This window comes from Aotus nancymaae, unplaced genomic scaffold, assembly GCF_030222135.1.
Source record: "Aotus nancymaae isolate 86718 unplaced genomic scaffold, 86718_ANA_hifiasm-v0.15.2.pri h1tg000033l, whole genome shotgun sequence".
NCBI lineage: Eukaryota > Metazoa > Chordata > Mammalia > Primates > Aotidae > Aotus > Aotus nancymaae.
This window is the reverse complement of record NW_026988447.1, coordinates 26610010-26637809: the sequence shown is the minus strand read 5'-3', so window position 1 is coordinate 26637809 and position 27800 is coordinate 26610010. Positions and strand designations below refer to the sequence as shown.

Genomic DNA, 27800 nt, shown 5'->3' with positions numbered 1-27800 from the left:
TTCCTGATACCATATGTAAAATAACACCCACACTCCTATCACTCTCTGGGTGCCTTACCCTGCAATGTTTTCCTTCATAGCACTTCTCTCCTCTCCATTGCATGTGTGTGTGTTTAGGTATATATACATGTAGTATATATATCTGTGTATATATATATAGTGTATATATTTGAATACATATGTAGTATATATATATTTGTGTATGTATATGTCTATCTGTTTAATCATTGTCTGTCTTCTCCACCAAAAATGTAAACTCTGTGATGAAAAGTATTTTATTTCATTTATATTATAACCTCAGTGCCTGGAACAATGCCTAGCCCATGGCAGGTATTTGATAAATATTTGTTGAATGAATGTTGAATGAATCTAGGTAACTTATAAACTGACTAAAAGTTACATACAATGTGTAAAATAAAATGTGTTAAGCTTTGCCTTAAATTTTCCTGTGTTGCCCAAACAGAATTGGGCATCTTAGAAGGCATTTAAAGAAATACAGTGTTTACCCTAGAAGCACAGTGGATACCATATGAATATTTGATGAATGGTGGGATGTCAGATTTGGAGTAGATGGCCTAAGGATAATTGGACAAAACAGGGAGCTACAAATCCACATCATTTAACCCTTTGTTGTTGTGCTGAAGTATATATACTGCATTTTATTTTTACCAATTGCTGCCAAATTATCTTACTATTATTATTATTTTTAAGAGAAAGTGTTTTGCTCTGTCACCAATGCTGGAGTACAGTGGTGTGATCATAGCTCACTGCAGCCTTGAACTCCTAGGTTCAAGTGATCCTCCTACCTCAGCCTCCTGAGTAGCTGGGATTACAGGCTTGCTACCATGCCCAGTTAATTAAAAAAAATTTTTTTTTGTAGAGATAGTGTCTTACTATGTTTCCCAGACTACTTTCAAACTCCTAGGCTCAAGCAATCCTCCTGCCTTGGACTCCCAAAGTACTGGGAGTACAGGTGTGTGATACCATGCCCAGCCAAATTCTATTATTAAACAGAATTTGTATGCATTATATGCCTATCTAAATAAGCATAGTATGAATGTCATGCTTCATTATTGCCAATGCTGAAGAATCCAGACTGATGTCTTATAAGAGAGTAGTCATCAGTAAAGTCAAGAATTGTGTTTCTATTTATCACTTTATTACCAAAGCTAATTGGTTATATAAAGATTCCTGTCTCAATGTGGGCTTTTAGCATATTAAAGTATATTTACTGAAATTGAATCCATAATTTAAATGACATATAATTTAAATAGACTTGTGGAAACCAAAAGATAAATTTATTTAAAACAGAATATAATTCAGGGAAAATTTTTACTTTAAAAGACACACTAATAGCTAAACTGTTTTTTTTTTCAATTTTTTATTTTATTGTGGTAAAAGCACTTAACATGAGCTCTACCATCTTAACAAATTTGTAAGTATACAGTACCATATTGCAAACTACAGGCACAATTTTATGCAGCCATTCTCTAGAACTTATTCATCTTGTGTAACTATAACTTTATACTTACGGAATAGCAACTCCCCACCATTTCTCTTCCCCTCAGCCCCAATACCATTCCACTCTCTGATTCCATGAGTTAGACTATTTTAGATACCCTATTGGCCAGACATGGTGGCTCACACCTGTAGTCCTAGCACTTTGAGAGGCCAAGGCAGATGGATTGCTTGAGCCCAGGAGTTTGAGACCAGCCTGGGCAACATGATGAAACCATCTCAAAAAAAAAAGTAAAAATAAAAAAAAGGAAATCTTGCAATATGCAACAACACAGATTAATCTTGAAGACATTATGCTAAGTGATTATTTCACTTAGTATGTGTGTATGTTTAGGTATACATACATGTAAGAAATCTAGAATTTCCTTTTTACATCTTGATTACATCTTTGATTTTCATCTTTAAAATGAACATGTAGAGGCAAAAATACAATATGGATATTAATCAGATTGTGTATTTTAATGCCTATGTATTATAGAAGGCTCCATGTGGTGAGAGTGTGGGCTTGGGACCTGGACTGCCTGGGCATGGATCCCAGCTCTGCCACTTCCTGGCTGTGGGTCATGAGCAAGCCATTTTGTCCTCATGTTTCTGTTTCCTTATAGAGTTGTTGTGAGGATAATGAGATGATAGAGGTAAAACACTGAGAACAGTCCTGAACAAAAAGTCATCACTCAATAAATACTAGCTATTGTTATTAGCTACATATAATGAAAATAAAGTTTTACCATCACATTCTCTCTTTGTAGCTAATGGGTTGAATTAATCCAATTTGCACTAATTTGTCAAAAATATCCAAATAGTTTCACATGAAATTGCTTCTAAAGAAAGAGAACCTTTTATATCAAAGAGGAATGCTTAGCAACTTCTTTAGATATGCCAGTTTCTCTCCAGGAATCTCCTGATTGCATACACTCCAGATGTCATAATTGGCACTGAGAGCTCTTAGAGATATTTCCTTGGTTATTGTTCATAAAAAGCTCTGAGAAAGCCCATGGCAAACACTAGCTTCCAATGTTCTTCAATTATCAATATTGATAGTTTGAGATCATGAAAAAGGGAATGTGAGAATAATGATTAATTTACTAATTTTCCTCATTTTATGCTTTCTTCAGTTCTGTTCTAACCCTAACACCAATTAGCATGCACACACACACGAACATACACATATATTTATATCTCACTGCCCACTTAAAAATGGGATTTTTTATATACTTATATTGACCTTAGTATTTATACTTTTGAGTCTTGTTTTAGGGATGATTGTTTTAATAATAAAGATACTCATTCTCACCTTCACCTCCTTTGATGCAGGTATATCCTGGCCCCCTTGATTCTGTGATATATGGCACACTAGTTTTCTGTGGAATTTGAAATTGTAGAGCAGTTACAATTTAAGATACTTATAAATAATGTATTCATTCATACTATGTAGAGACAGGCACACCATGGATAATATTTTTCTCTGAATTATATTTTTTTAATCTTAAAGTCGGTATAAAATTCACATAGCATAAAGTTAGCCATTATAAAGTACACAGTTCAGTGGCATTTAGTATATTCCCAAAGTGATGCAACCACCACCTTTCACTAATTTCAAAATTTTTTTTATCACCCCAGAAAAACACCCCATAGCCATTAAGTAATCACTGCCCATTCTCTTCTCTCAGCCCCTGACAGTTATCAACCTGCTTTCTGTCTCTGTGGACTTGTCTATTCTGGAGATAGCATGTAAAAGGGATCATACAATATGTGGCCTTTTCTGTCTGGCTTCCTTTATTTAGCATAATGTTTTTGAGGTTCATCTAAGTTTTAGCATGTATCAGTACTTTGTTCTTATTTACTGCTGAATGATATTCCATTGAATGTATGTATCACAATTTATCCATTTCTCCATTGATGGGCATTTGGGTTGTTTCTACCTTTTGGCTACTATAAATAATGCTGCTATAAATATGCACAAGTTTCTGTGTGGACATATGCTCTAATTGTACGAGTGCAATTGCTAGGTCATATGGTAACTCTATGTTTATCTTTTTTGAGGAACTGCCAAACTGTTTCCCACAGTGGCCACGTCATTTTACATTCCCACCAGCAATATACAAACATTCCTATATTTCCCCATATCTTCACCTACACTTAGTTTTCATTTTGTTTTGCTTTTGCTTTAAATTAAAGCCATCCTAGTGGGTGTAAAGTGCTATCTCATTGTGGTTTTGATTTGCATTTTTTTCATCATCAAAGATGTTGAATATCCTTTCATGTGCTTATTTGTGTATCTGCTTTGGAGAAATATCTATTTAAATTCTTTGTGTATTTTAAAATATTGTATTGTTTTTTTGTTCTTGAGTTCTGAGAGTTCTTTATATATGTTGGATATTAAACCCTTAGCAGATATGTGATTTGCAAATATATTTTTTTCCCATTATGTACATTGTCTTTTCACATTCTTGATGTCTTTTGATGCCCAAAAGTTTTTAATTTTTATAAAGTCCAATGTATCTATTTTTTCCTTTGTTGCTTGTGCTTTTAGTGTCAATCTAAGAATCCTGTGGCAAATCCAAGTTGATCCTCAAATTCATAAGGAACTGCAAGGGACTGTAAAAATACAAAACAATATTGAATAAGAAAAATAAGGTTGGAGTACTCACACTTCCCCAAATTCAAAATTTACCACAAAGCTACAGTATTCAAAACAGTGTGGCACCAGCATAAAGGTAGATATATAGCCCAAGGGACCAGAAATGAGATTCCAGAAACAAACTCAAACATCTATGGCCAATTGACTTATCAGAAGAATACTAAGACAATTAAATGTGGTGAAAATACAAATTTTCTTCAACAAACAGAGTTGGGAAAACTGGATATCCAAACGTGAAAGAATAAAGCTATATCCCTACCTCTCACTTCATATATAAAAATTAATGCAAAATAGATCAATGGCCTAAGTATAGGAGCAAAAACTATAAAACTAGTAGAAGAAAATAAAGAGCAAAATATTCCATGGATAATTTAAATCCACAGGTAAGTTTCTACACTAGCTAAAAGTGGGCCTCTTTTCCATTATAACTATTGCTCATTGAATATGGGGATGGTAGCAATGCTGACTAACTTTAGTTTTCTTTCTTTTCATTCCCCCATCCATTAGAATAGACACTTCATAAGCAATATCCTTGAAGCATATCAGAAAGAAGGCAAAGAATCAAGGGCTTAGTCAATCCTAACGAAACATAAAGTTGGCCATAAGTAATAAAAATAAAACTAAATATATGAGTTAAACCAAATACACCCTTTGGTTTATAAATTCTTTTATTAAGTCGATTAACTCTACTCTTCCATTCTTTCCCTCATGTGATAATTTTATTATGAGTAGATAATACAATGGTCAGGAGCACAGACCCTACAGAGGGCCTCACGTCCAATCTTAGCTCCACCTCTTACTTAGCTGCATGACATTTTGTTGTTTATTTAAACTCTCTACATCACTCAGTTCCCTCATGTTTAAAATAGGAATAATATTAGTGCCTACCCATAGGACTCTTGCCTAACACATAGTAGGCATTTTAAAAGTGTGTGCTATTATTTCTAGGACTGACAGAAAATGGATCAGCCAAGAGAGGAATTTTTATGCTTCTTAAAATACTGGTCCATGATTACATTTCTAGAGTTGCTAGAAGAAGCAGCTCATGTGGTTGCCATGTGCCAGTGCCTTGTAGACCTCCAAATACAGGGAGTGTGACTGACCAAGGACCTCAGCTGCTGTATTCCGAAATCCATAACTACATTTGCACAGACAAATGTACTTTGTACCAGCTACTCCCAGCCAGTAGCTAAGTGCTGCATGAAAACTAAGGGAGGCCATTTCTGGGAGATAAGAGACTCCTCTTATGGTCAACTTTGGCTCAAGTATTCTTTGAGATCCTTGTCAAATTTTATTTATTCTGAAGATCTAGCTGGACTTTCCATTCCACTTTGTCTTCACTCCAGGTCAGACTTGCATCATGGTCTAATGTCCATCCAACCTTTCTGCCTCCCTCCCTAGTTTATCTCATCCTTTTAATCTCATCTTGGTGTCTGATTCTTAGAGGACTTGAACTAATACAGTCTAGCATTCAAACTGCTCTTAGATATGACATCCTATTTTCCACCTTATCTCCCAACTCTTATTTACCTGTATCTTATACTTTTGGTTTCTGGATGTGCCTAATGCCTTCCTGTCTCTGAGCTTTTGCCCATACTCCTTCACTGAGAAAGCACTCACTACCTGGCCATTTTTGCCTATTGAATCCCACTTTTCATTGATCATGCATCTCAAATGTCCCCTTCTCTAAGCCTTTCAGGATTCTGTCAGTTGTATATATTCTTTCCCTTCTGTAAACTTTCTAGATGCTTGTTTTTAAACTCTTTTATAAGCTTATTAATAGCAAATAAATAAACCTCTTACTTTGAACCTCCGAAGTGCTCAGCTTGTATAGAATAGGCACTCAATATTTTCAGAATATAATTGAAAAATTAGGGGGCATTCTATTCTAGTGAAATTAATTTTTGACATTCAGGATTTCCAACAGCTCACATCCATTCTGCTTGATATAGTAACAATGAACTTGCCTGAATAAAGAAAAATCCTGTATATCAAAGGACTTAGTGCAGAATGTAGCATGTAGTAACAATTTTAATATCTGCTTAAAATGCTTCATCAAATTTGGCTATTTTTTCCCTCAAAGGAGTGATTATTTGAAATTCTAAAATAGTTTTCCTTTGTTTGTTTACGAATGTCAACTCGGGCACCTGGATAAATAGCTGTAAAGAAATACTTCCTCCTCAAATAAATGGTCCCTGCCTAAGGGCTAGAGAAGCCAACATCTCTTCTCTTGGGCTCAACTCCAGAAACAGAAAAGGGAGATCCTGTTGTTTCAATGAACTTTTACAGGAGGAGGTGTCTGAACAGTAATATGAGAGAGTACTGATGAGCTCAATACATAGAGAATCTTATTTCTTCATATACGCCTGATCATCTGTATTTATCAAGTCCACATTATGTACCAGGCAGTTTCCATTTAATCCTTACAACAGGCTTATCCTCATATTATAGATAGAAAATTGAGGCTCTGAGGGGTTGTGACTTACCCCCAGGTCATGCTCTGGTCATTGATAAATACTTGAGAAGTTTATCGTGGTTATCCAAAAGATATGTTAATCATACGAAGTCAATTTCTTCCCCCAACCTTATCCTTAATGCTTTTTGGGCAATTCACTTGCACAATTCTGCCTAAAGAAACTTGATGGCAGGGTTTGGCATCTAGCCAGGGTACAGCAGCTGTGCCATCAAAGCAGTCTCTGGTCAAGGGTTGTAAGTCTTTAACTTGGGTCTCCTACCACTTCCGGTTAAGAATGCAACACTCAGATAAGAAATTCTCAGGTGGAAAGCAGGAAGAGGGTGGCTAGTGCAAGGATCAGACAGCACCTGCTTGGACGCTCACTGATTAATGATTTAACAAGGGCGGTCACATGGGACAACTGCTGCTTTTCTCTGCCCTCATTTTTCTTACTAACAGGTCTGAAAATTGAACAAGATGGACGGGTCCGGGAAAGAGGAGGAGGAAGACAGCACGTTCACCAACATTTCTCTTGCAGATGACATAGGTAAGGAAGAAATGGATGAATTCTCAAACATACAATTCAGCAAACGCTCAGTTTTTTAAAAATATAACTTTTATTATTTTCAGTATAATGATAAAACATACTCATTGCAGAAAACTTGAAAAAATACAGTTATAAAAATAGGTTTTAATTAAGAACTGTTTTTCATTTTCCTTTTAAATTAAGTAATAATTTTAAACTTCTTGTCGTTATATAACATGTGCTTTTTAAAATAAATCAAATAAAAACAAAAAATATTTATTTCCTAAGCATTCAGGAAACATGACCTCAAAGTTGCTACTAAAACAACCTATAATATCGCCGTATTTTGTTCAATTATATTCAGTTTCTTTTCTGTCTTGTAAAATAATTGTTACCATTTCTGAAAAATTAACTAGACTATGCTACAATTAGCTTTAAGGATTATTGCAGAAAATGTCTGATTTTTAAGGCTAAAGTTTACTGAATTCAACATGAGAGAAGGAATCAAGTAAGACAGCAGTTCTAAAATGCTGATGGAAAGGATAACTATGGTTCATTCAACATCTTGGAAAAAATAGACAGTGCTGAACTGCACAATGTTAACTGGAAACACTTCAAACCTATAAGCACCCAAGACCTTGGGTGTGTGTGTGTGTGTGTGTGTGTGTGTGTGTGTGCGCGCGCGCGCGCACGTGCGCGCGCGCGTTTGTGTGGTGGTTGTTTTCTATCCAAGTTCCTTTAGCACAATCATAGTATGAAGCCAGCAAGACTGCAGCTAAGCCATGGGGGTTACTGATTTTGATTAACAGAGAGCAAGAGCATGAATATTTAACATCAATTGCTCTTTCATACAGCCACGCTTCTCCACTTTCTCCCTAAATGCTTAGATTCAAAAAGCGTCTTTCTAAACTGCAGCCAGACAATTAACACAAACCACCAGCCAGAGCTAAGCTTCCCTCCTGGCACTGCATAAACATGCTGGGGGTCTTTCAAAATCAAAGAGGAATATTTTCAGTCTTTATAAGGGGAGGAAAGGTACAAGGTGCTGGGCTGTTGAAGAAATGGGATACCGCTGTCCTTAACATACTCCCACCAGGGTGTTTTAGAAAACAGACAGAGCTGCAGAAGGCAGTGAAGGAAACAAAGACAGAGGGAAACTCATGTTTCTTAGCTTCGGGAGGTGAGATGAGCGTGCATATGGGGAGCCCTGTATGCTGTGGGAGGATGCAGTTCATATAGAGAGCTTGCTTGCTTGAAATGTGACTCAGCCCAGAATTTTTTCTGCATTATAATGTGGGCTGAGCCTGAAAGTGGGGACTGTTGGTGGTGCCGGGCCTTTTGACAGCGACTCTCTCATGCACCCCATCACACCCCTTCAACTCTCCCCTCCATGTCTCTCGTCTTCTGCCACCCTCACACTTCCAGTGGAGGAAAGAGCAAGAGGGCAGGGAATTCAAGTGTCCAGTCCACTGCTGGCAGCGGTTTTGAGAGGCGCTCCAAAGGAGCTGCTTGCTAATGGAGCCTGGGAGTGGGCATGGGCGCTGAAGATGTAGGAAAGAGTGTGTAATGCCCTCTGGTTGGTAGTGAGAGTGCTGGCAACCACATGAGAGGACCAACGTCTCATTGCTCCCACTTGCCACCTTCTCCTCTTTTGTTAGACTGAGTCACAACATCTCAGTGCACAAAAGGTGTTTGGAGCTGGTCCAGCATAATAACCAGTGGTGGACTCAGAAACTAGTACTAATTTCTGCAATTTCCATATTTCAAAATGGCAAATGGAACTTGTTCATGTATTTGTGACAAAAATGTGCCAGTTAACCAAAACACCAAGTTTCTTTGGCTTTTGGAGACAATTTTATTCATTTGACATGGTAACACTGGTTAGCTCTTGTCAATAAAATGTTCTTGGGCTTTGATAACTAAAAACAGGGAAACAAATTATTATTTAAAAAATGGAGCTTGTTTAGCAGACATCTTTCATTCAAATTGTGGAATCCTTGCAAGAGTAAAGCTTTAAAAAGGTATTGTTTATATTAAAAGAGCGTTTAGTCCAATTTTTTACTTTCTTTTTATAATACACACACATGCATACATATGTGTACAAATACATGTGTACATATACATATATATGTAAAAGCGGCCCAGAGAGGCTAAGTGCCTTGCCCAAGAGTACAAAGCCAATTAGAGGCAGAACCACCAAAGGAATGATATCTCAAACTCCTATGTTCAATGAATTCGTAGGGTCAATCTTAAATGCAATGCTTTCAGTACATTTACTGGATTCCAGATACAATGCTACGTCCTTTTAACATTTAATCTTTACACCATCATTGTGATATTATGGTCCTATTTTACAGATGATAAAACTGTAATTCATATTTTTTTAGTAACTTGCTCAAGGCCTCTCCAGGAAGTGATAGAGCCAAAATCCCAATCTGAGTCTCTCATAGTTGTAGACATTCCATCTGAGCACCCTTCTCATCTTACAGTTTCTGCATGGATGTTGAGTGGTGGTGGCTATGTTTGTTCATGTTGGGCTTTTTGGTAGTTTGTTGGAGTTGGATGCCAGAGAAAGCCTTGCACCTTTTAGTGAACTCTAAAAACTGTAAGGATTATAAGCCTTAATGGGTTGGCCTTGGTGATTATCCAGAAAGACATGGATGATAGCTGAGTGTGGTATTGGAAGCTGCTGGACATGGAGGCTGTCACACAAGGATCACTTGTTTCTAATTCTGAAGAGACAGGTCTCGAGTCCCGGGCACTGATCTCCGTGCTTAGACCCATCACTGCCTCCTTTTACTCCCACATTGCTTCCCCCTTATACTGCTGCTTTTCTTACTCAGAGGAAGGCTAGAGAAAGGAGGAGGAAGTTTTTTATCAGCTCTTGAAAAGGTTTGTTTGGGGAGAGAATTGAAGGCATTAAACTTTCATTTACTTTGAATTTTATTTATTTAAGTAATTCTACTTCCTGGTAGTATGGAGCAGTGAGAACTGGCAATGCCAGCAATAACTCAAATCACAAACCAGTTGTGCTTCATAAATTTATTTGTACGTTAGTTATATGGATTTCAGAACAAATATCCCTAAAGACACAACATTACAAATGACAGGATTCCAGACCAGTTCATGCTGTCTAACTCATGGCTCCCAAACTGTGTGCCAAGGTGCTCCAGGGCACTTCAGCAAACTCACAGGGGTTCCATGAGGGCATCTCAACCTCTCTCAGATACTGAGGGGACTAGTGGTGGGTTGTCATTCATTGTTTCACACTAGATTGAGCTACGTATTTTTCAGTGACATCATTTCTTTCAATGCTGGGTTTTCTGCGATTGCCATGATATAAGCAAGTTCTGTATGAAAGTCAACAGTAGAGCAGATAATGAGGGTGGCAGTTTGAGAAGGCTAGAGAAGTTATGCAGTGCCCAACAGGTATACACATCCCATAAGTAAGTAAGTGTGCTTCTTTAAGAATGAAATAAAATGTATCTTCTTTCAATTTGGGTATAGTAATTTTTTAAATGGCTACTAAGTTTTTAGGACCTAACAATGTTAATAAGATGTTTGGATCTAAATACTTAATACATGAAACTGTTTGGTATTTCTCTTGCCTTTGGAGCACCGTGAAAGAATTACTGAGACTAAGGGCACCATAAACCAAGATAGTTTAGGAATTTCTGGTCTAAACTGTACTGTAGCTGAACTGGCCCCACTTCTGGGACCTCACAGGTGGGAGTCACACAGTGCAGGACAAAAGACATTAGATGCATTGATCTCTCCTTCCTTCCTATGCTTCCACTCCCCTGGCTTTGATGCCACCACATGGCTCAGGTTCCTCTTCAGCCTCTTTCATCTTAGGCTCTTTTCGGAACCTGTGTCCTCCAGTGTTTCCCCAAGACACTGTCTTTGGCTACTGTTCTCTCTCTGGACACACTCTCTGGATGATCCTATCTACTCCCAGTTCCATTCTCACTGCCTGTTGCTATATCCCAGTGACTCTAAAACAGAAGTTCCAAATTCAAACACCTTCAGGGCCAGGCAATGTGTATGTGAAAAAGAGGCAATGGTATGTCATCATTTTTTTCACTACTTCTCTAAAACAAGCTTTTGACATTTCAATTCTGTTTTTAGTTTATTAAGTTTTTTATCATGCATCTTTTACATATACCAGACATTGCTCTTACTATGATTTATTTCACAATGGCATCTCAAGGTTAATTCTTTCAAGGACATGCTTTGTTTGCATATTAAATTTATGGGAACATTCTTCATTTCTCCCATTTTCCTTAGGAGATACAGTCCTCTTGGACTAGGTTTCATTTTCAATTTTTTTATTTATTAAATACAAATAGAAATTGTATATGTTTATGATGTACAACACTATATATACATGTATATATATAGTGTTATATACATATATACACGTATATATATGTATATATATAGTATTATATACTATATCTATAGAAACATACATATACGTGCCTATATATACTTATATATATATACGTGTCTATATATATACACATATATACGTGTCTATGTATATATACGTGTGTATATGTATATATGTGTGTATACATATATACACACATGTATATATACATAGACACATACATATATATGTATATACGTGTATGTGTGGAATGGCTAAATCAAGCTAATGAACATATAATTTGCCTCACATAGCTATCATTTTTTTAGTGGTGAGAACACTTAAAATCTACTCTTTTTGAAATGTGTAAGTATATAATACATTGTTATTAACTATAGTTACCACAATGTACAAAAGATCTCTTAAATTTATTCTTCTTGTCTAATTGAAATTTTGTATCCTTTGGCCAACATCTCCTCAATATCCTAACCCTTCAACTTCTGATAATCATCATTGTACTCTGCTTCTGTGAGTTTGACATTTTTAGATTCCACATAGAAGTGAAATTACATAGTATTTGTCTTTCTGAGCCTGGCTAACATAGTGTCTTCCAGGTTTATCCATGTTTTTACAAATGGCAAGACATTTCCTTCTTTTTTAAGGCTGAATTATCCCACCATATATATATTTTTTTTCTTTATCTATTCATCTGTCGACAGGCATTTAGGTTGCTTCCATATCTTGGCTATTGTGAATTATGCTGCAATGATATGAACATGCAGATGTCTTTTCAACATTCTGATTTTAAGTCCTTTGGATATATACCCAGTAATGGTACTGCTGGATCATATGGTAGTTCTAGTTTTAATTTTTTGAGGAACCTCCCATTGGTTTTCTATAGTAGCTGTACTAATGTACATTCCCACCAACAGTGTGCAAAGATTCCCTTTCCTCCACATCCTGGCCAACTCTTGTTATCTCTCATCTTTTTGATAACAGCCATCCTAACAGTTGGGAGGTGTTATCTCATTGTGGTTTTAATTTGCATTTCTCTGATGATTAGTGGTATTAAGCTTGTTTTCATATACCTATTGGCCACTTGTATGTCTTCTTTTGAGAAACATCTATTCAGGTTCATTACCCATTTTTAAATTGGGATATTTATTTTCTTGCATTTTCCACTTTTGAATTACGTAAGGAAATAACATAGTTTACTTTCCTCTTAACTCTACAGTAAAAAAGCAACAGAGCAATTGTGTTGATAAAATGACAACCAACACTGAGCCTTGTGTCCAGCCAGGAGGGTTGAGGCTCCTTGGAGAGCAGGTGCCCTGCTCAAAAGGCAGAGCTGCTTTCTGCTTCTGGTTCACTATTGTCATGGAGGGACAGAAATGCAAATGAGTGGAAACTTTAAGAGACCAATTTTTTGCACAATTTCCTGATTTTTTCCATGTTTTTCACCTAATCCTAATTTTAAAAACAGTAACACAGAGATCCAAACAAAGCACATCTGCAGGACAGATGTGACTGCAGAAGAAACTATTTTCAGACTTTTGTTCTTGAATCTTTATCACTTGTCCTCACCTCTCTTCTGAGTTTGTGATTCATAATCCAATTGCTTGCCAGACACTTAGATATCTCCCAGGTGTCAAATAAACTCATCCTCTGCCCCCAGTCTATTCCTACTCCTATATTCATAATTTTAGTTAATGGCCCCACCATCCATCCAGTTACAAAAGCTAGAAATCCATATGTCATTCCTTCTTTCTCACAATTTGATCAATCACTGATTCTTGTTGACTTGACCTTGGAAATGTTTCTCAAATAAATCTGGCCTTCTCCATCCCTGCCATCACCTTCCTCACCAGGTCCTTATTATCCCCAACACAAACCACAGCACCCACCTCCTAGTGGTTTATCTTATTTCAAATTTTATCCCTTCAAATCTATCCTCCACATTGGCCACATCACTACCTCTGCCTGTAGAGAACAATCAATGCTTCACAGCCCCTGAAGGATGAAGTCTGAGACACTTCTTAACATAGCATTGAAGGTCTCTCTTTTCCTGGCTCTCCCTATCTTTTCAGTATCATTTCCTGCCACACCATTTGAGCTCAGTAGGAGACAATGTTCCCTCCACACAGTGCCTCATTCATGCCTCTGGATGCTGTGCAGCTTCTCACTTTGGAATAACACTACCCACCTTTCTCTTTGCCTGGTCAATTCCTACTCATCCTTTCAGACCCCATTCAGGCAATGCCTCCTCCATGAAGCTTTCCCTGATCTTCCCAGGCTGTGTCAGATTTCCTTTTTCCTTTCTGAGAACCCCTAACTTAACTCTATCTGCATTTTTTTTCATAGTTTATGAACAGACTATTCTACAGACTGCAAGCTTCTAAAACACAGCCTGGTTTTCAAAAATCTGTATTCCCAGCACCCAGCACAAATCAAATGGCTTAACATAGTTTGATTAAAGATTTCTGACTGAATTTGTGTATGTTGGGATAAGTGCCAGTTTAGCCAGGCCAGCCCATAGCTGAGAGTCGACTTCTAGGGCAGGCTTTCCCTACTTGTTAGAGCTTGTTAGAGCTTATTTTCTATTCACACTTCTGGGTAAGTTTAGTTCTGTCTTCAGAACACATTTATTGAGTACCTACTCTCATATGCCAGGTAGTAGGCAGGACTTGGCTATTTGAAGAATTGGCACAGGGGAGTGTGGCAGGAAGGGCTTGAACTATGAAGTCAGAAATGCCTGGATTTGAATCTGTTAGAGTTTGTGCAAGCCATTTACTGTTCTTTCGGCTGCAAAATGATCTAAGTCTCAGAATTGTTTTGAAGATTATATGAAATAATAAAGGAGGTTTCTTGAACTAGCCTGGCATAGAGTGAGTACTTGGTACACTTTCCTTCCTCTGCTGCCCACTTCAAGGAGCTCACACAAAAGTTTCTTAAAAGGCTCTGAGATTTGGGCTGGGCACAGTGTCCCATGCTTGTAATTCCAGCACTTTGGAAGGCTGAGGTGGGCGGATTGCCTGAGGGTAGGAGTTCGAAACTAGCCTGGCCAACATGGTGAAACCCTGTCCCTATTAAAAAAATAAATAGCTGGGCTTGGTGGTGGTAGACGCCTGTAATCCCAGCTACTTGGGAGGCTTGGGAGAATAGCTTGAATCTGGGAGGCAGAGGTTGCCGAGATTACACCATTGCACTCTAGCCTGGGCAACAAGGGCGAGACTTTGCCTCAAAAAAAATAAAGGCTCTGAGATTTGGCCACCTCAGTTCTCATGGTAACGGCAGTGTCTTGTGGACATGGTGCTGGGACTGCCTGTTGGCGTCCTCCTGATAAGGAAGGGGAGGTGGATATGAACGAACTTGTTACACAAGAGCACGATTCTTTTCTGATGAATATAATGAAGCCACTCTTTTCCCTCTTCATGCCGGCCCTCACCGCCTCCCCGTCGATGTCCTTCCCGTCGCTCCTCTCCTTTATGCCTCAGCCTCCGTCCTGACTCCGCTCTCTAAAACCTATCCTGAATAATATTCAAAGCTGTGTCTGCGTCTGCTTTTGGTGTCGGCCAATTAGCCCTCATTGTAAGGTTGTAATATGCTTCCCAGAGAAGTGGCACAATTGTTGTGTGCTTTTATTCAGTGATGCTTCCTACCACTATGTGGAAAATGTAACAATACCCACTCAGGCCCTGCTGAAAGCAGCCCGGGTTTGAAAAGCTTTCAGAAGGCCATCTGCCATCCCCTCAGCCAAGCAGAAGATCAGACACGAGGCCCTGCATTAGTTAGCACTCTAAGTAAAAGGTATCAAGGGTCTGTATTCCTTTTCATCTCATCCTCTATTATAATATGGGCTAAAGAAGGAAATAGACTTGTGGCTCCCCAGCTGAGAGAACACTGAGCCATAGCAGGAGTCTTGTCGGTGAAAAGGGAGCAGGCCTTTCTTTTCTGATATGAATGGAGCCAGTGTTTGCAGCCAGCGCCACGCTCCCAAGTGTCTGCCAAGCGGCTATTGCCAGCTTTGCTAGGTTACACTGGACATCTTGGGAGACAACTGTGCAGATGAAAGTCCCAGAGTGAGGCCATGGTTAAATAAGTACACAAGGATGTGGCAAATGCTGGCTGAGCGTGTTCTGATCAGGACCAGAGAGCCCCCCTGCCACCAGTGTCATCTCTCTTTACACCCTCCAATGAATTTGGCTATGAATACTAATTTAAAAGATTATTCCCATATCCTTAAGGATATAGAGGAAGATGATCTCTAGTATATTGGAAGTGTTGTTTTTAGTGAAATCAAACCAGTACATTAATTGCACCAGCAATGGCAGAAAGTTTCAGCAAATCTTAATTGGCATTTGGGATCCGTATAAGTATGGATAATGCCATTGGCAGAGCAGAATATCTCTTCCTGTAAGCTAAAGATAATATGGACAGTGGCATTAGGAATACCTCCCCTGGCCCAGCAGAATGCCTTAGCATAAGAGATTCAATAAGATAAAGGAGATTAACTCTGCTTCTCAGCAGCTTCTGGGAGTGGTATGGCTCTAGGGTCACTAATGTATTGCTAGAAATTGTAAGTGCTCTTTCTGCAGAAAAATCTTCAATCAGAAGAAATCTACTTAACTGAAACAAATGATCTAGCATAATGTAAAAACTAGTTTTCTTAAACAAGCTTAAGAAATGGCATGTTAGTGCAATATCTAATGTTTTCAGTAATCGAGTGTTCTCTAATTTTCTCAGCAAAGGATAAGTATAAATATTTCGACTCTTCCTTTCAAAGACAAAACCATCCATTGGTTGCCTATATGTTTTTTCTTCATTATTAGAATAACCACAGAAAAGGGAGGGGGCGTTAGAATTTTCTCATGTTAAATTTGTACAAAATCCTTCATAGTTATGGTGAATTTTTTTTCCAGGGAGAAATCCAGAGGAGACCCTGAAAATCAGGGGTAAATTTTACTTACCCAAGCTCATGTGCTACTAAGATGTTGACCTGTCCCAAGTCTGCATTCCTGAAGAGGGGGCAAGGTGGCTGACATAGGGCCCTTCATTCACCAAGGCCCCAGATGGATGGGATCAGCTTTGGACACACTTTGCCTCACAGGCTTCCTGCCTGCTTGACTTGTTCAGAATTTCAGGGTCAAAGCCTGGTTTCCTTAGAGAACTTAAAGGTTCCTTTGGCCTTCAAATATAGTCTGGGTGCAGAGAGAAGGAGGACACAGGCCCCAAAAGAACAGAACAAACCAGATGAATCAGCTTCTATTGGGCTCTCTAAGCCTAGAAAGAAACATTTGAAATAATCCAAAAGTTTTGTAAGTGACACTGCTGAAACAATATATCCAGCAATCACAGAACCAAAGTTACAGTAAAAGCTGTTCCAGAAAGAGGTGTTTTGCTTTCTTAGACAGACTTTAGTATTCATTTTCAATCCTCAACATTGGAAACATAAAAGACTCAGTGGTAGCTCATATGAATGGTCCGGAAAAACAGGGAGCCTCTCTTGCCGCCTTTCTGTTAGCGTGACCTGGGTCTTCCCTCCACAGTCTTCTTGGGATGCACACAGTCAACAGCAGGCTCTTTTCAGCCCTTACTCACTTTCTTCCCCATTTAATCATTGTTCCCTTCTTTCTCCAAACACACGTTTCATTGTCAGCTTAATGACTTTGGCTCAGAGCACTTAGCTGTGCACATGCGTGGTTTTCATTGCTGGTAGTGTGAAGTTAGTAAAAGTTGTTTGAAAAGCTTGTATTTTAAAGCACATTCTTCTTTATCCATCTTGAAAATCTTGCTACCTTTTCTTAGCAGACAAAAGGCTCTACTATTTTGTTCCTCCATGTGAATATTTTGCTTTCATTTTCATTTGTGGTTGCAAGGTTAGCTTCCTTTATAAAAATGTTCAGAAGATTTTTTTTTTAACAATGTTTCTTATTCTTTTTTGCTTTGGAATTTTAAATAACTTGAGCTTTGTGCTGTTACAGTGTTTCTCAACTTACACAGTGGATTCCTGTCCCTTGTGCTTTGAGCCCTTTACCATACTGCAAAAATGGAATTTCTGTAAGAAAATGTTATAATTTGAGAGACTCTTCAGTTTGCAGTGACTGTTGACCCCTAAATGCTACATTTCTCAGCCAGTGTCTCTCTGTGAAATATCATCAAGCATACAATTGCCCTTGGAGAGCCTATATTTCAAGGAATTTCTCAAAGAACACTTTTTGTTTTTGTAGAATATTTTTTACTAACACAAACAGTAACTCCTCTATTTGTCCATTTTGTAGGTTGGGGCATTCGTGTTTTTTCTGTAACGTGTAATCATTTGACTGTGAAAGGAATTAGACAAATTCACAGCTATTTTTAAAAAGCAAACTGCATGTTCCAATGATTATATCCTTAAGGGTTTTTTTAAAAACCTTTTCGAGGGAGGTAGATTAAAGCAAGAGTTGGAAAAAGATGATTAATCAAATGTCATTCTAGTTTTCCTGTAGATTCTCAATTCGGGTGATAATTAGAAAATCAGTTGGTTTCTTTGGAAATCCTAGATGACTAGTTGGATACTTATTTCTATCTAAAAAACAACCCATCATCACTCATCACAAATAAAACTAAGAGTCTCAAATGTTTGGAGTAATCCCACACTTTACTAGTCATGTGTCTCTGTGATGGTTAATACTGAGTGTCAACTTGATTGGATAGAAGGATGCAAAGTATTGTTCCTGGGTGTGTCTGTGAGGGTGTTGCCATTGAGTCAGTGGACTGGGATAGGCAGACTCACTCTCAATCTGGTGGGCACAATCTAGTCAGCTGCCAGCGAATATAAAGCAGGCAGAAAAATGTGAGAAGGTGAGACTGGTCTAGCCTGCCAGTCTACATCTTTCTCCTGTGCTGGATGCTTCCTGCCCTCAAACATCAGACTCCATGTTCTTCAGTTTTGAGACTTGGACTGGCTCTCCTTGCTCCTCAAGCTTGCAGACAGCTTATTGTGGGAAGATCTTGTGATCAGGTAAGTTAATACTTAATAAACTCTCTCTCCCTCTCTCTTTCTCTCTCTCTCTCTGTATATATGTATTATTAAGTATTAACTTTCTCTCTCTATATATATAGAGAGAGAAATTATATATCACCTGACAGGATGCAATGATAATACATATATATATATGTATATATAATACATATATATAGAAAGTTAATACTTATATATATTATTATATATATAATAGTTATAATACTATATAATATAAAGTTTATAATGTATATATAATATATATACATTAACTTTCTCTATATATATCTATATATAAAGTTAATAATACTTACATATAGAGTTTATTATATAGAGAGTAGTTTATTATATATACTATATATACAGAGAGGAGTGTGTGTATATATATATATGTATATATGTACATATATACAGAGAGAGAGATAGAGATAACTAATAGGATATATATTATGCTTGTTATCATTATTCACCTAAGAGACTATATTAGTCAGGGTTACCTAGAGGGACAGAACTAATAGGATACACACACACACACACACACACACAAACACACACACACATATATACACATACATATATATATATGTGATAATAAGCATTTATTAAAAAATTATGCCAGGCACTGTGCCAAGAAATTTATCCACACAAATATCACACTATTGATATTGTTCCTGTTTTTCAGATTGAAAACTGGGCTTAGAAAGGTTTAGTACCTTGAACAATGAACAATGCAGAGCTGGGATTCGAGCCTAGGTCTAAGTGGCTTCAAAGCCTCTGTCAAATGACAATGCATCAGAATTGAAATTACTAGATAGATAGCATTACTGCATTGTACTGACTAGGTAGAAGCAATAAGGTGCCTGTGTTGCAGATATTGAATAATGAAATATGGTCCTCTAGTTAGGTTATGAGGTCACTGTTTCAAAAATGTAATCACAGAATCAGAGGGCAAGAAGAGCCCAGAGGCTCTCTACCAATATTGGAATATGCTCCGACATGAAAGATAGAATATAAAATTTTATCTATGTTGTGATTACAACCATGCAAAAGTAATTTATATATATGGACTAGAATGGGAAGGGAGCTTGGAAAAACGTATATATTAGTGTGAAGGGACTACAGGTTATTAGATTTTCATGCTATATTTATGCAATAATTTTTTCATAAATAAGAAGATTAACTAGAGTTTTTCTAATATATAGAACTAAGGTATTAATCCTAACATGGGTGATAATTTTCAGAAGCATGTGAAAATATGAGTGGTTGGATTATGGACATCTATCATACCACCACTATCGTGATGCATGAGTAAAGTTGTTTAGGAAAAATAAAATGTAGAAAGTGGCAAATTTAGCTACAGGATATTCAAGGCATGGAGGGTGGAGAGTAAAGGAGACATGACACAAATTGTAAATGCCAACTTTAGCATGGCATGTCTTTTGCATTTTATCCCTTATTTTCTGGCCAGGTGCAGTGGCTCATGCCTGTAATCCCAGCACTTTGGGAGGCCAAGGTGGGTGAATAACCTAAGGTCAGGAGTTCAAGACCAGCTTGGCTAATCTGGTGAAAACCCCATCTCTAAAAAAACTAAAAAGAAAAGAAAAAATTTTCAAGTAACCTAAAAAAGATTCTGTTTTGTTCCTAAGTTATTTAAAAGTTGCCAATGCTCTATCCCTCCTGGACAGATTCGTGTGTATTTCTTACAAAGACTTTCTCCTTTGTAACCATAATACAACCAATAAAATCAGAAAAATGGTATCCCTACATCACTCTCACCAATCTTCGAAGCCCACTGAAGTTTCACCAGTTGTCTTGATGATACCCTTCACAATAAAGGTATCCAGTTTAAAATCATATGTTGGATGTAGCTGTTATGTCACTTTCATCTCCTTCGATCTGGAACAATTCCTCCATCTTTCATAACCTGTTGACTTTCATAACCCTGTTACTTTAAAAGATTATAGAGCAGTCGTGTAAAATGGTTCTCGATTTGTGTTTTCTGATGTTTCCATATGATCAATAAGTTTGGCAAGAATATAACAGAATGATAATGTGTTCTTCTCATTGCATCCTCTCAGGTGGTATATAATTTCTATTTTCCCTTTACCAGTGAGGTTAACTTTGAGCTCTTGATTACAGGTGGTGTCTGACTCATTTTTCCTTTAGTAATTAGCAAGTATTTTAGAGGGAGATATTTTAAGACTATATAAATATTTCATTTCACATCAAACTATTTATTTATATCAGAATAGACTTATGTTTTCCCAATTTATTAAATGAGTTATAGTCTTCAGTATATCCTTAGAGAAGGATAAAAGGGAGCGATACATAGTATCTTAAAATAGTTTATTTATTTACTTGTTTGTTTGTTTATTTATTTTGAGACAGGGTCTCACTCTGTTGCCCAAGCCAGAGTGCAGTGGTACAATCTCGGCTCGCTGTAACCTTTGCCTTCCGGGTTCAAGTGATTTTCCTGCCTCAGCCTCCAGAGTAGCTAGGACTACAGTAGCCTGCCTCCACACCCAACTGTTTTTGTATTTTTTTTAGTAGAGACAGGGTTTTACCATGTTGGCCAGGCTGGTCTTGAACTCCTGACCTCAAGTGGTCCACCTACTTTGGCTTCCCCAAGTGTTGGGATTACAGGCGTGAGCCACCACATCTGGCCTTAAAATCTTTTATATATGGTAATCAGATGTACATAGATTCTATTCCTACTGCCTTGAATTATTCAAATTTACACTTACATTCACTTCATTTCTTCTTTTCCAGTAAATTTGTCTTCAAATTTTTCTCGAGTAGAGATAGGGAAGGGCAATCAATGAGGAAAAGTTGAATATTTCTTTATCCATTCACTGGTTATGTACCTGGCTGTCAGTTCAGTGTATCTGATTTGACTCTCAGCCTGAAACCTCTGCAGCGAATGCCACTGGATGAAAGTGGGTGTAGACAATGTATGTTGCTATTGCCATGTGGCTGGGCTCCCAAAGTTGTTCACCTCAATTTCCCTAATGAGATAAGGTGTTTATAAACCAAACATCGGTATTTTCACATGAATCTCAAAGCCAGGACTCAAATTAGGATTATGATCTTAAATTCTACATATCAGATATACCACTTTGACAAAATGGTGACACAGATCAGAGCTGCCTTTGCAATCTGACTATACTACTTTTCCTAATCCATTGTAGTTGGTATTATTTTCATCATTCTAAAAAAGAATTACAAATAGTAGCATCTTTAATTTCTTAGACCTCACATCTTCTCTTTCTCCCCTTTTCCTCATTCCCTCAACAAACGTTTTATCCACCATGTCCTTTGTCGTAATCTTGCCTCTGATCCTCTCATCAGCGCTCTCTGTGGCGTGTCTTCTTTTCATTGCTGTGTTCTGTCTTCCCTCCCTTTCTTTCTCTCTCTCATGTCTATGTGCTCCTAATCCCTTCCCTTTCTCGCCCTGGTCTCAGGGCCTGACCTTTGCACTCTGCTCCTCTGTCCTTTCCCTGATTCATACTCCCTTTTGTATTGATGGCTTACAGGTCTGGAGATAAAGCAACACTTCACTAATCTAAGTTGAATACTTTTTAAAAAAGTTTTAGCTTTATTATTTTAAGTAAAAGAAAACGAAGTCTTTGGCTCAGTTTATGCACTTGTAATTTGCATTACTGGATAGTTACAATCATTGCTGCTAAGCCCATTACCTGTTCACATACAAACATGCTGCTAAGGCTAGTATTTTCCTTGTTTATGGAGTGTGTGTTTTTCTTGGGAACACTGAATAATGATTAGGTTTCCATGCTCTAGAGTTGAAGTTTCTGGAATCAAACCCTGTATCAGCTAGCTGTGGTAACACTGGGCAAATTATTTAACCTCTCTAGACTTCTGTTTCCAGTTGGCAATGCTACCGCATGGCTGAGTTAGCCTATCGTGCCTCCCAGCCTTCTCAGCCTGGGTTCTGAGAGGGAACTAAGCCTTCCCAAGCTATTCATTATATGCCATGAATTAAATGCTTCCCTTGCATCTAGAAAAGTACTAGTTATAAAACACCGTTGGGAGAATTCAGAAAGTAGTCACTCAAATCCTCTTCTGTGTTCTGTGGTTCATTTGGGGAAACCTGGTTGAGAAAGGCGAGGATTCTGAAATAGAAAATTCCCTTTAGAAAACTGCATAAGATTTACTCAGCCTTCTTAAAATGGAATCACCATTCCATTTGAATCACCATTCTACTAAATGGAATCGCCATTTCAAGAAAGAGGAAGAACTGATATTTCTGTCACCTAGAACACCTATTCATTTGGACTAAGAACTCTTTGATTTATGAAAATTGAATAGATTAACTGCAGTTCCACCAGTATTTGACATGTGTATGTCATTTTGCATTTTCATTCAGTGTTTGTTACAGAATGAGAGAAATGTCTTTAAGAAACTGTTTGCTGCTGTGTAACACTTACTCCACGATTTAGTGTTGTAAAGTGACAGCATTTTATTTTGCTCACTATTTTGTGGCTCAGTGATTCAGGAAGGGCTTAGCTGAGCAGTTCTCCCTTAGGGGTCTCTCCTGCAGCTGCAGTCAGATGTGGGTGGGGGCTGTAGCCATCTGAAGTTAGACAGGCTGTGTATCCAAGGTGGTTCCACACAGCCATGGTGGAAGCTGGCTGCTGGCTGGGAGTGGAGCTGGAGCTGTCAGTTCAAGCACCTACTTATGGTCTCTTCCGTACAGTGGTTTGGGGGAAAATTGTATTTCTTCTTGGTGGCTAGTTTTCCCCAGAGCAAGTGTTCTAAGGCCGACAAGGGAGGTTGTGTGTTCTTTTTATGACTGATCCTTAGAAGTCACACAGCGTCACTTCCATTTCACTCCACGGGTGGAAGCAGTCCCGTGACTATTCAGCTTCAAGGGGAAGGAACATAAGAGAGGATGTCTATGAGGGAATGTCAAGGGATATATGGCCATTTAAAAAATCAACACAGCTGGTCCTCTGGACACAGATTATTTACATCTTTCTAAACTTACATCCTTCCAAATGCAAAATACATTTACTGTCTCCCAAGACACCCCAGAAGTCACATCCAATATGATATCAGACTCAGGCTGGAGACGTGGGATCTCAACATGCCAATGCAGACACCGGTGAGGCTCCTCAGGGGGGTCCTTCAGATGCTTTATAGTCTCTCTGAAAACCTGTGAATTAATGGCTCCTCTTACACCCAGGATACAATAGAGATACAGGGATAGGAGAGCATCCATACTCTTCCTCTGCATGTAACTCTGAACAAGATCCCGTTTTCTCTTCAGCTGCTTGGGTCCTACTACCTGGCAGGCAGTGTGCTAGTCAGAAGATTTTTTATCGCCCCCCTGTGGTGAGGCTTCAGGCAAGCCACTTGACTCCTCTGGGTCTCATTTTCCACATAGAATGAAATAAGACTAATAGATCCCTTGAGAACTCTTTCAGCTCAAACGTTCTGTGCTTCTGTGAAATGTCAAAATTGTACTACTTGGATATGAACAGACACAAATCATAGTGCATAATTAAAACCATTCTACAAGTGAGAATGTTACTAAATAAAGGGTAAAATTAAAGTATGAATTAATAAAGAAGTAAATTTTGTGTGAAATAGAAGCTGATTTCGAACCAATTTTGCCACTAGAGGTCACTAGTATACCATCTCAAAGAGAATAAATAGGCTCTTGTCACTAATAGTTCACTGTGTAGAAACCCTAAGTGGCAGTCACGGTGTCTTCGTTTACTTTGAATATCTCCTGACGGTTGTCAGAGACGTATGTTATGATGAGGTGACGTCAGTGTTCCTCTAGATGATGATCCAGGTGTGTATGCCTAATGTTCTGTAAGCACGAAGAGCCACCACTGGAACAGTAAGGATAATGACTTTCTATCTGCTTTCTTTCTTTCTTTTTTTTTTTTTTGTTTTTGAGATGGAGTCTCGTTCTGTCACCAGGCTGGAGTGCAGTGGTCGCGATCTCGGCTCACTGCAACCTCTGCCTCCCAGGTTCAAACGATTCTCTTGCCTCAGCCTTCCAAGTAGCTGGGAGGGACTACAGGCATGTGCCACCATGCCTGGGAAATTTTTCAGTATTTTTAGTAGAGACAGGGTTTCACTGTGTTACCCAGGATGGTCTTGAACTCTTGACCTCATGATCCGCCCGCCTTGGCCTCCCAAGTGCTGGCATTACAGGCATGAGCCACCACGCCTGGCCGGCTTTTCTGCTTTCTCGCTGGGATGTGATGAGGGGCAAGGAGATAACTTGATAGGAAGTAATATGAGCTCTGAGGCGAAAAGGCACTGTGGAACTCCAGTGTCATCTTTGAATTCAGCACAGACATGTCAGCTTTGTTATGACATAGAGAAAGTACGGACTGGGAGCATGTCTGTGGACCTGCCTTCAGGCACTGTGCTTGGCAGGGGCTATATCAATGGAAAAGATGCAGTTGCTACTCTCAAGGAATTTAAGAAAACAAGTATAGGAGGTTTCTATTCAGATTCAATATTTTAATAAAAAATGTTTTTATTAATGGCCATTGACTTCTACTGATGCTTCTTTAATCTCTAGCTCACGTAGTTCTCTTCCTTTTTGAATTTTAGGTATCCAACCAACACTTTCTAAGACATTTCATAGTATTTCCCTTAAGATATTGTATAAAGAAGGAGGAAGAAAAATAGGGGTTTGACACAGAACTAAAGATTATTCCATGTAGAGGTTTTTTGGGAGAAGAAGGCTGATGGGCCCTGAGTTCCCGTGCATATTGTTGCTGGTATGCCAAGAGTACTGACACCATGCCAGGCAACTTCGCTTAGATTTTCTTATTTTATCTTGCTGACAAACCTGTAGGACAAGCGCTATAATCCCCATTTCTGTCAATGATCCCTTGCAGCACGGCAGTGGGTTTTTTTCAGAAGTGACTGAGAAGTGATGTACACTTTAGGACTTTTACATCAAATCTAGAACTGAACGTCACATGAAAATGTTAAAATACTGAGTTCAGTTGCGGCCAGTGGTGCTTGTTAGGAAAAAATCTATTAAAATATGTTTTAGGCCAGCACAGTGGTTCACACCTGTGATCCCAACATTTTGGAAGGCCAAGGTGGGAGGATCGCTTGGAGACCAGCTTGGGCAGTATAGTGAGACCTCATCTCTACAAAAAATAAGATTAGCCAGGCATGGTGGTGTGTGCCTGTAGTCCCAGCTACTTGAGACGCTGAGGCAGGAGGATCACTTGAGCCCAGGAGGTTGAGGCTGCAGTAAGCCATGATTGTGCCACTGTACTCCAGCCTGGGTGACAAAGCGAGATCCTGTCTCCAAATAAATAAATAAAATAATGTTTTTAATATAAAACTCTTTGAGTGAGAGAAACAATGCTCCAAGTGAAATTAATGCCTTGAAACATAAAGAGCCATGGGGCTCTCCTGTGAAGAAACTTCTGTGAGTGACAAAGATGGAGTCACAATACCCCTGAGGACTATATCTGTTTTCTCCCAAAATGAAAGCTACTAGATACTTTCTTATAATGTGCTTCATGTAGTACAGAAAGAAAACCTGCAAACTCCAGAACTCACAATTCTATCATAAAGAATGAGTTGCAAGGAATTCTGGGTTCTTTCCATAACTTGAGGAGGAATTTCTTCTAGGACTGAAAGGGACTTGAACTTGATTTAAACTAGTAGTCAGCAGGCTTTAGAGCAGACATTGAGGTTGATTCTGAGCAGGATACAGACACAGCCCCTATCCCTTAGTAGAAAGGCTTTCTTTGGGTTTCTTTCTTCACCAGAGAAGAAATAAAAGAGCCTGGCCATATCTTTGCTTCACACTGGGCCTTGATTTGCTTCACTGCGATGAGTGTTACTTACTATTCTGGCAATTATTAATTTTAAGCAATTGTTTTAAAACAACTAAAGACAGACTTATCCTTACTTCTTCCTTTTTTTTTTGGACAGAGCCTTCTGCTGTCACCTAGGCTGGAGTGCAGTGGCATGGTCTTGGCTCACTGCAACCTCCACCTCCTGGGTTCCAGCAATTCTCCTGCCTCATTCTCTCAAGCAGCTGGAACTACAAGCATGAGCCACCACACCTGGTTAATTTTTGTATTTTTAGTAGAAACAGGGCTTTACCATATTGGCCAAATTGGTCTCAAACTCCTGACCTCAAGTGATAAACCCACCTCAACCACCCAAAGTACTGGGATTATAGACGTGAGCCACTGTGCCTGGCTGTTACTTCTTATTATTGTAGAGTTTGGTCAAATAATAGAAAAGAAAGGTTAGGGAGAGCTACAAAAATACTACTCGACTTATTTTAAAAATAATTCTATTAATGGCCATTGACTTCTACCAATGCTTCTTTAATCTTCAGCTGGTGTGGTTCTCTTCCTTTTTAAACTTTAGATATCCAACCAACACTTTCTGGGACATTTTGTAGTATTTCCCTTAGGATACTGTATAAGGAAGGAGGAAGAAAAACAGGAGTTTGACACAGAACTAAAGTTCATTCAATTTAAAGGTTTTTGGGAGAAGCAAACTGGGATGGGCCCTGAGTGTCACTGCATATTCTTGCTGGCATGCCAAGAGTACAGGCCCCAACCCAGGCTTTACTCAGGTACCTTTGCAGAGAGCAACCTTAAGGGATGAGGTAATGCCTCTCTGGTTAAAGAGCAACCTTGGTTCCACTTGCCATAAAAGCCAAAGATTCCCAAAGCTCAATGTTCCTCTCCTATATCATGCAGGCACCTACAGGGGCCCTCTGCCTTACCCTGGTGGGACTTGGGGGACATAGGTAACAGTAACAAATCAGCACAAAGCTCATGATGAGCCGGGAGTAAGAAAGTCCTTCGACTCTGACTCAGACAGCTCATGTGTTCTGCCAGTATTCATGAAATAGGCAGTTGTTAGCTTGTAAGTGCAGTTGACCTTTGAACAACATGGGTTTGAACTGTATGAGTCCACTTTTAGGCAGATTTTTTTTCAGTAAATATAATGGAAAATTTTTTGGAGATTGTGACAATTTGGAAAAATTCACAAACTTCATAGCCTAGAAATATTAAAAAAAAAGAAGATTAGGTATGTCACAAATTCATAAACATATGTAGGTACTAGTCTGTGTTATTATTTATTACCATAAAACAGCACAAATCTATTACAAAAGTTAAAATTTATCAAAACTTATGCACATGCTTACAGACCATACATGGCACCATTTGCAGTTGAGAGAAATGTAAACAAATGTACAGATGCTGTATTAAATCATAAGTGCATAAAAATAACTATAGTACCTACTGTACTATT

At 38.4% G+C, this 27800-nt stretch overlaps 2 protein-coding genes across 3 annotated transcripts in view; one reads left to right on the top strand and one right to left on the bottom strand.

The window, feature by feature from the left end:
- The window catches only part of LOC105710741 (uncharacterized), a 90628-nt gene that overhangs the window by 49884 nt on the left and 12944 nt on the right, over nt 1–27800 (bottom strand). The window contains exon 3 of one of the 2 annotated variants that reach the window (XR_010345372.1): nt 2812–2879. The exons of the other annotated variant lie outside the window; for it this stretch is intronic. The gene's annotated coding sequence lies outside the window, so the exon portion shown is untranslated. Of the gene's footprint in view, nt 1–2811; nt 2880–27800 lie in introns of those variants that run through there. 2 annotated transcript variants of the gene reach the window in all.
- Nucleotides 6914–27800, top strand: part of SCOC (short coiled-coil protein) — a 45299-nt gene continuing 24412 nt past the window's right edge. Inside the window, exon 1 of the mRNA XM_012443222.2 lies at nt 6914–7161. Coding sequence (XP_012298645.1) covers nt 7092–7161 — 70 coding nt within the window. The 5' untranslated portion in view covers nt 6914–7091. The remainder of the gene's footprint in view (nt 7162–27800) is intronic.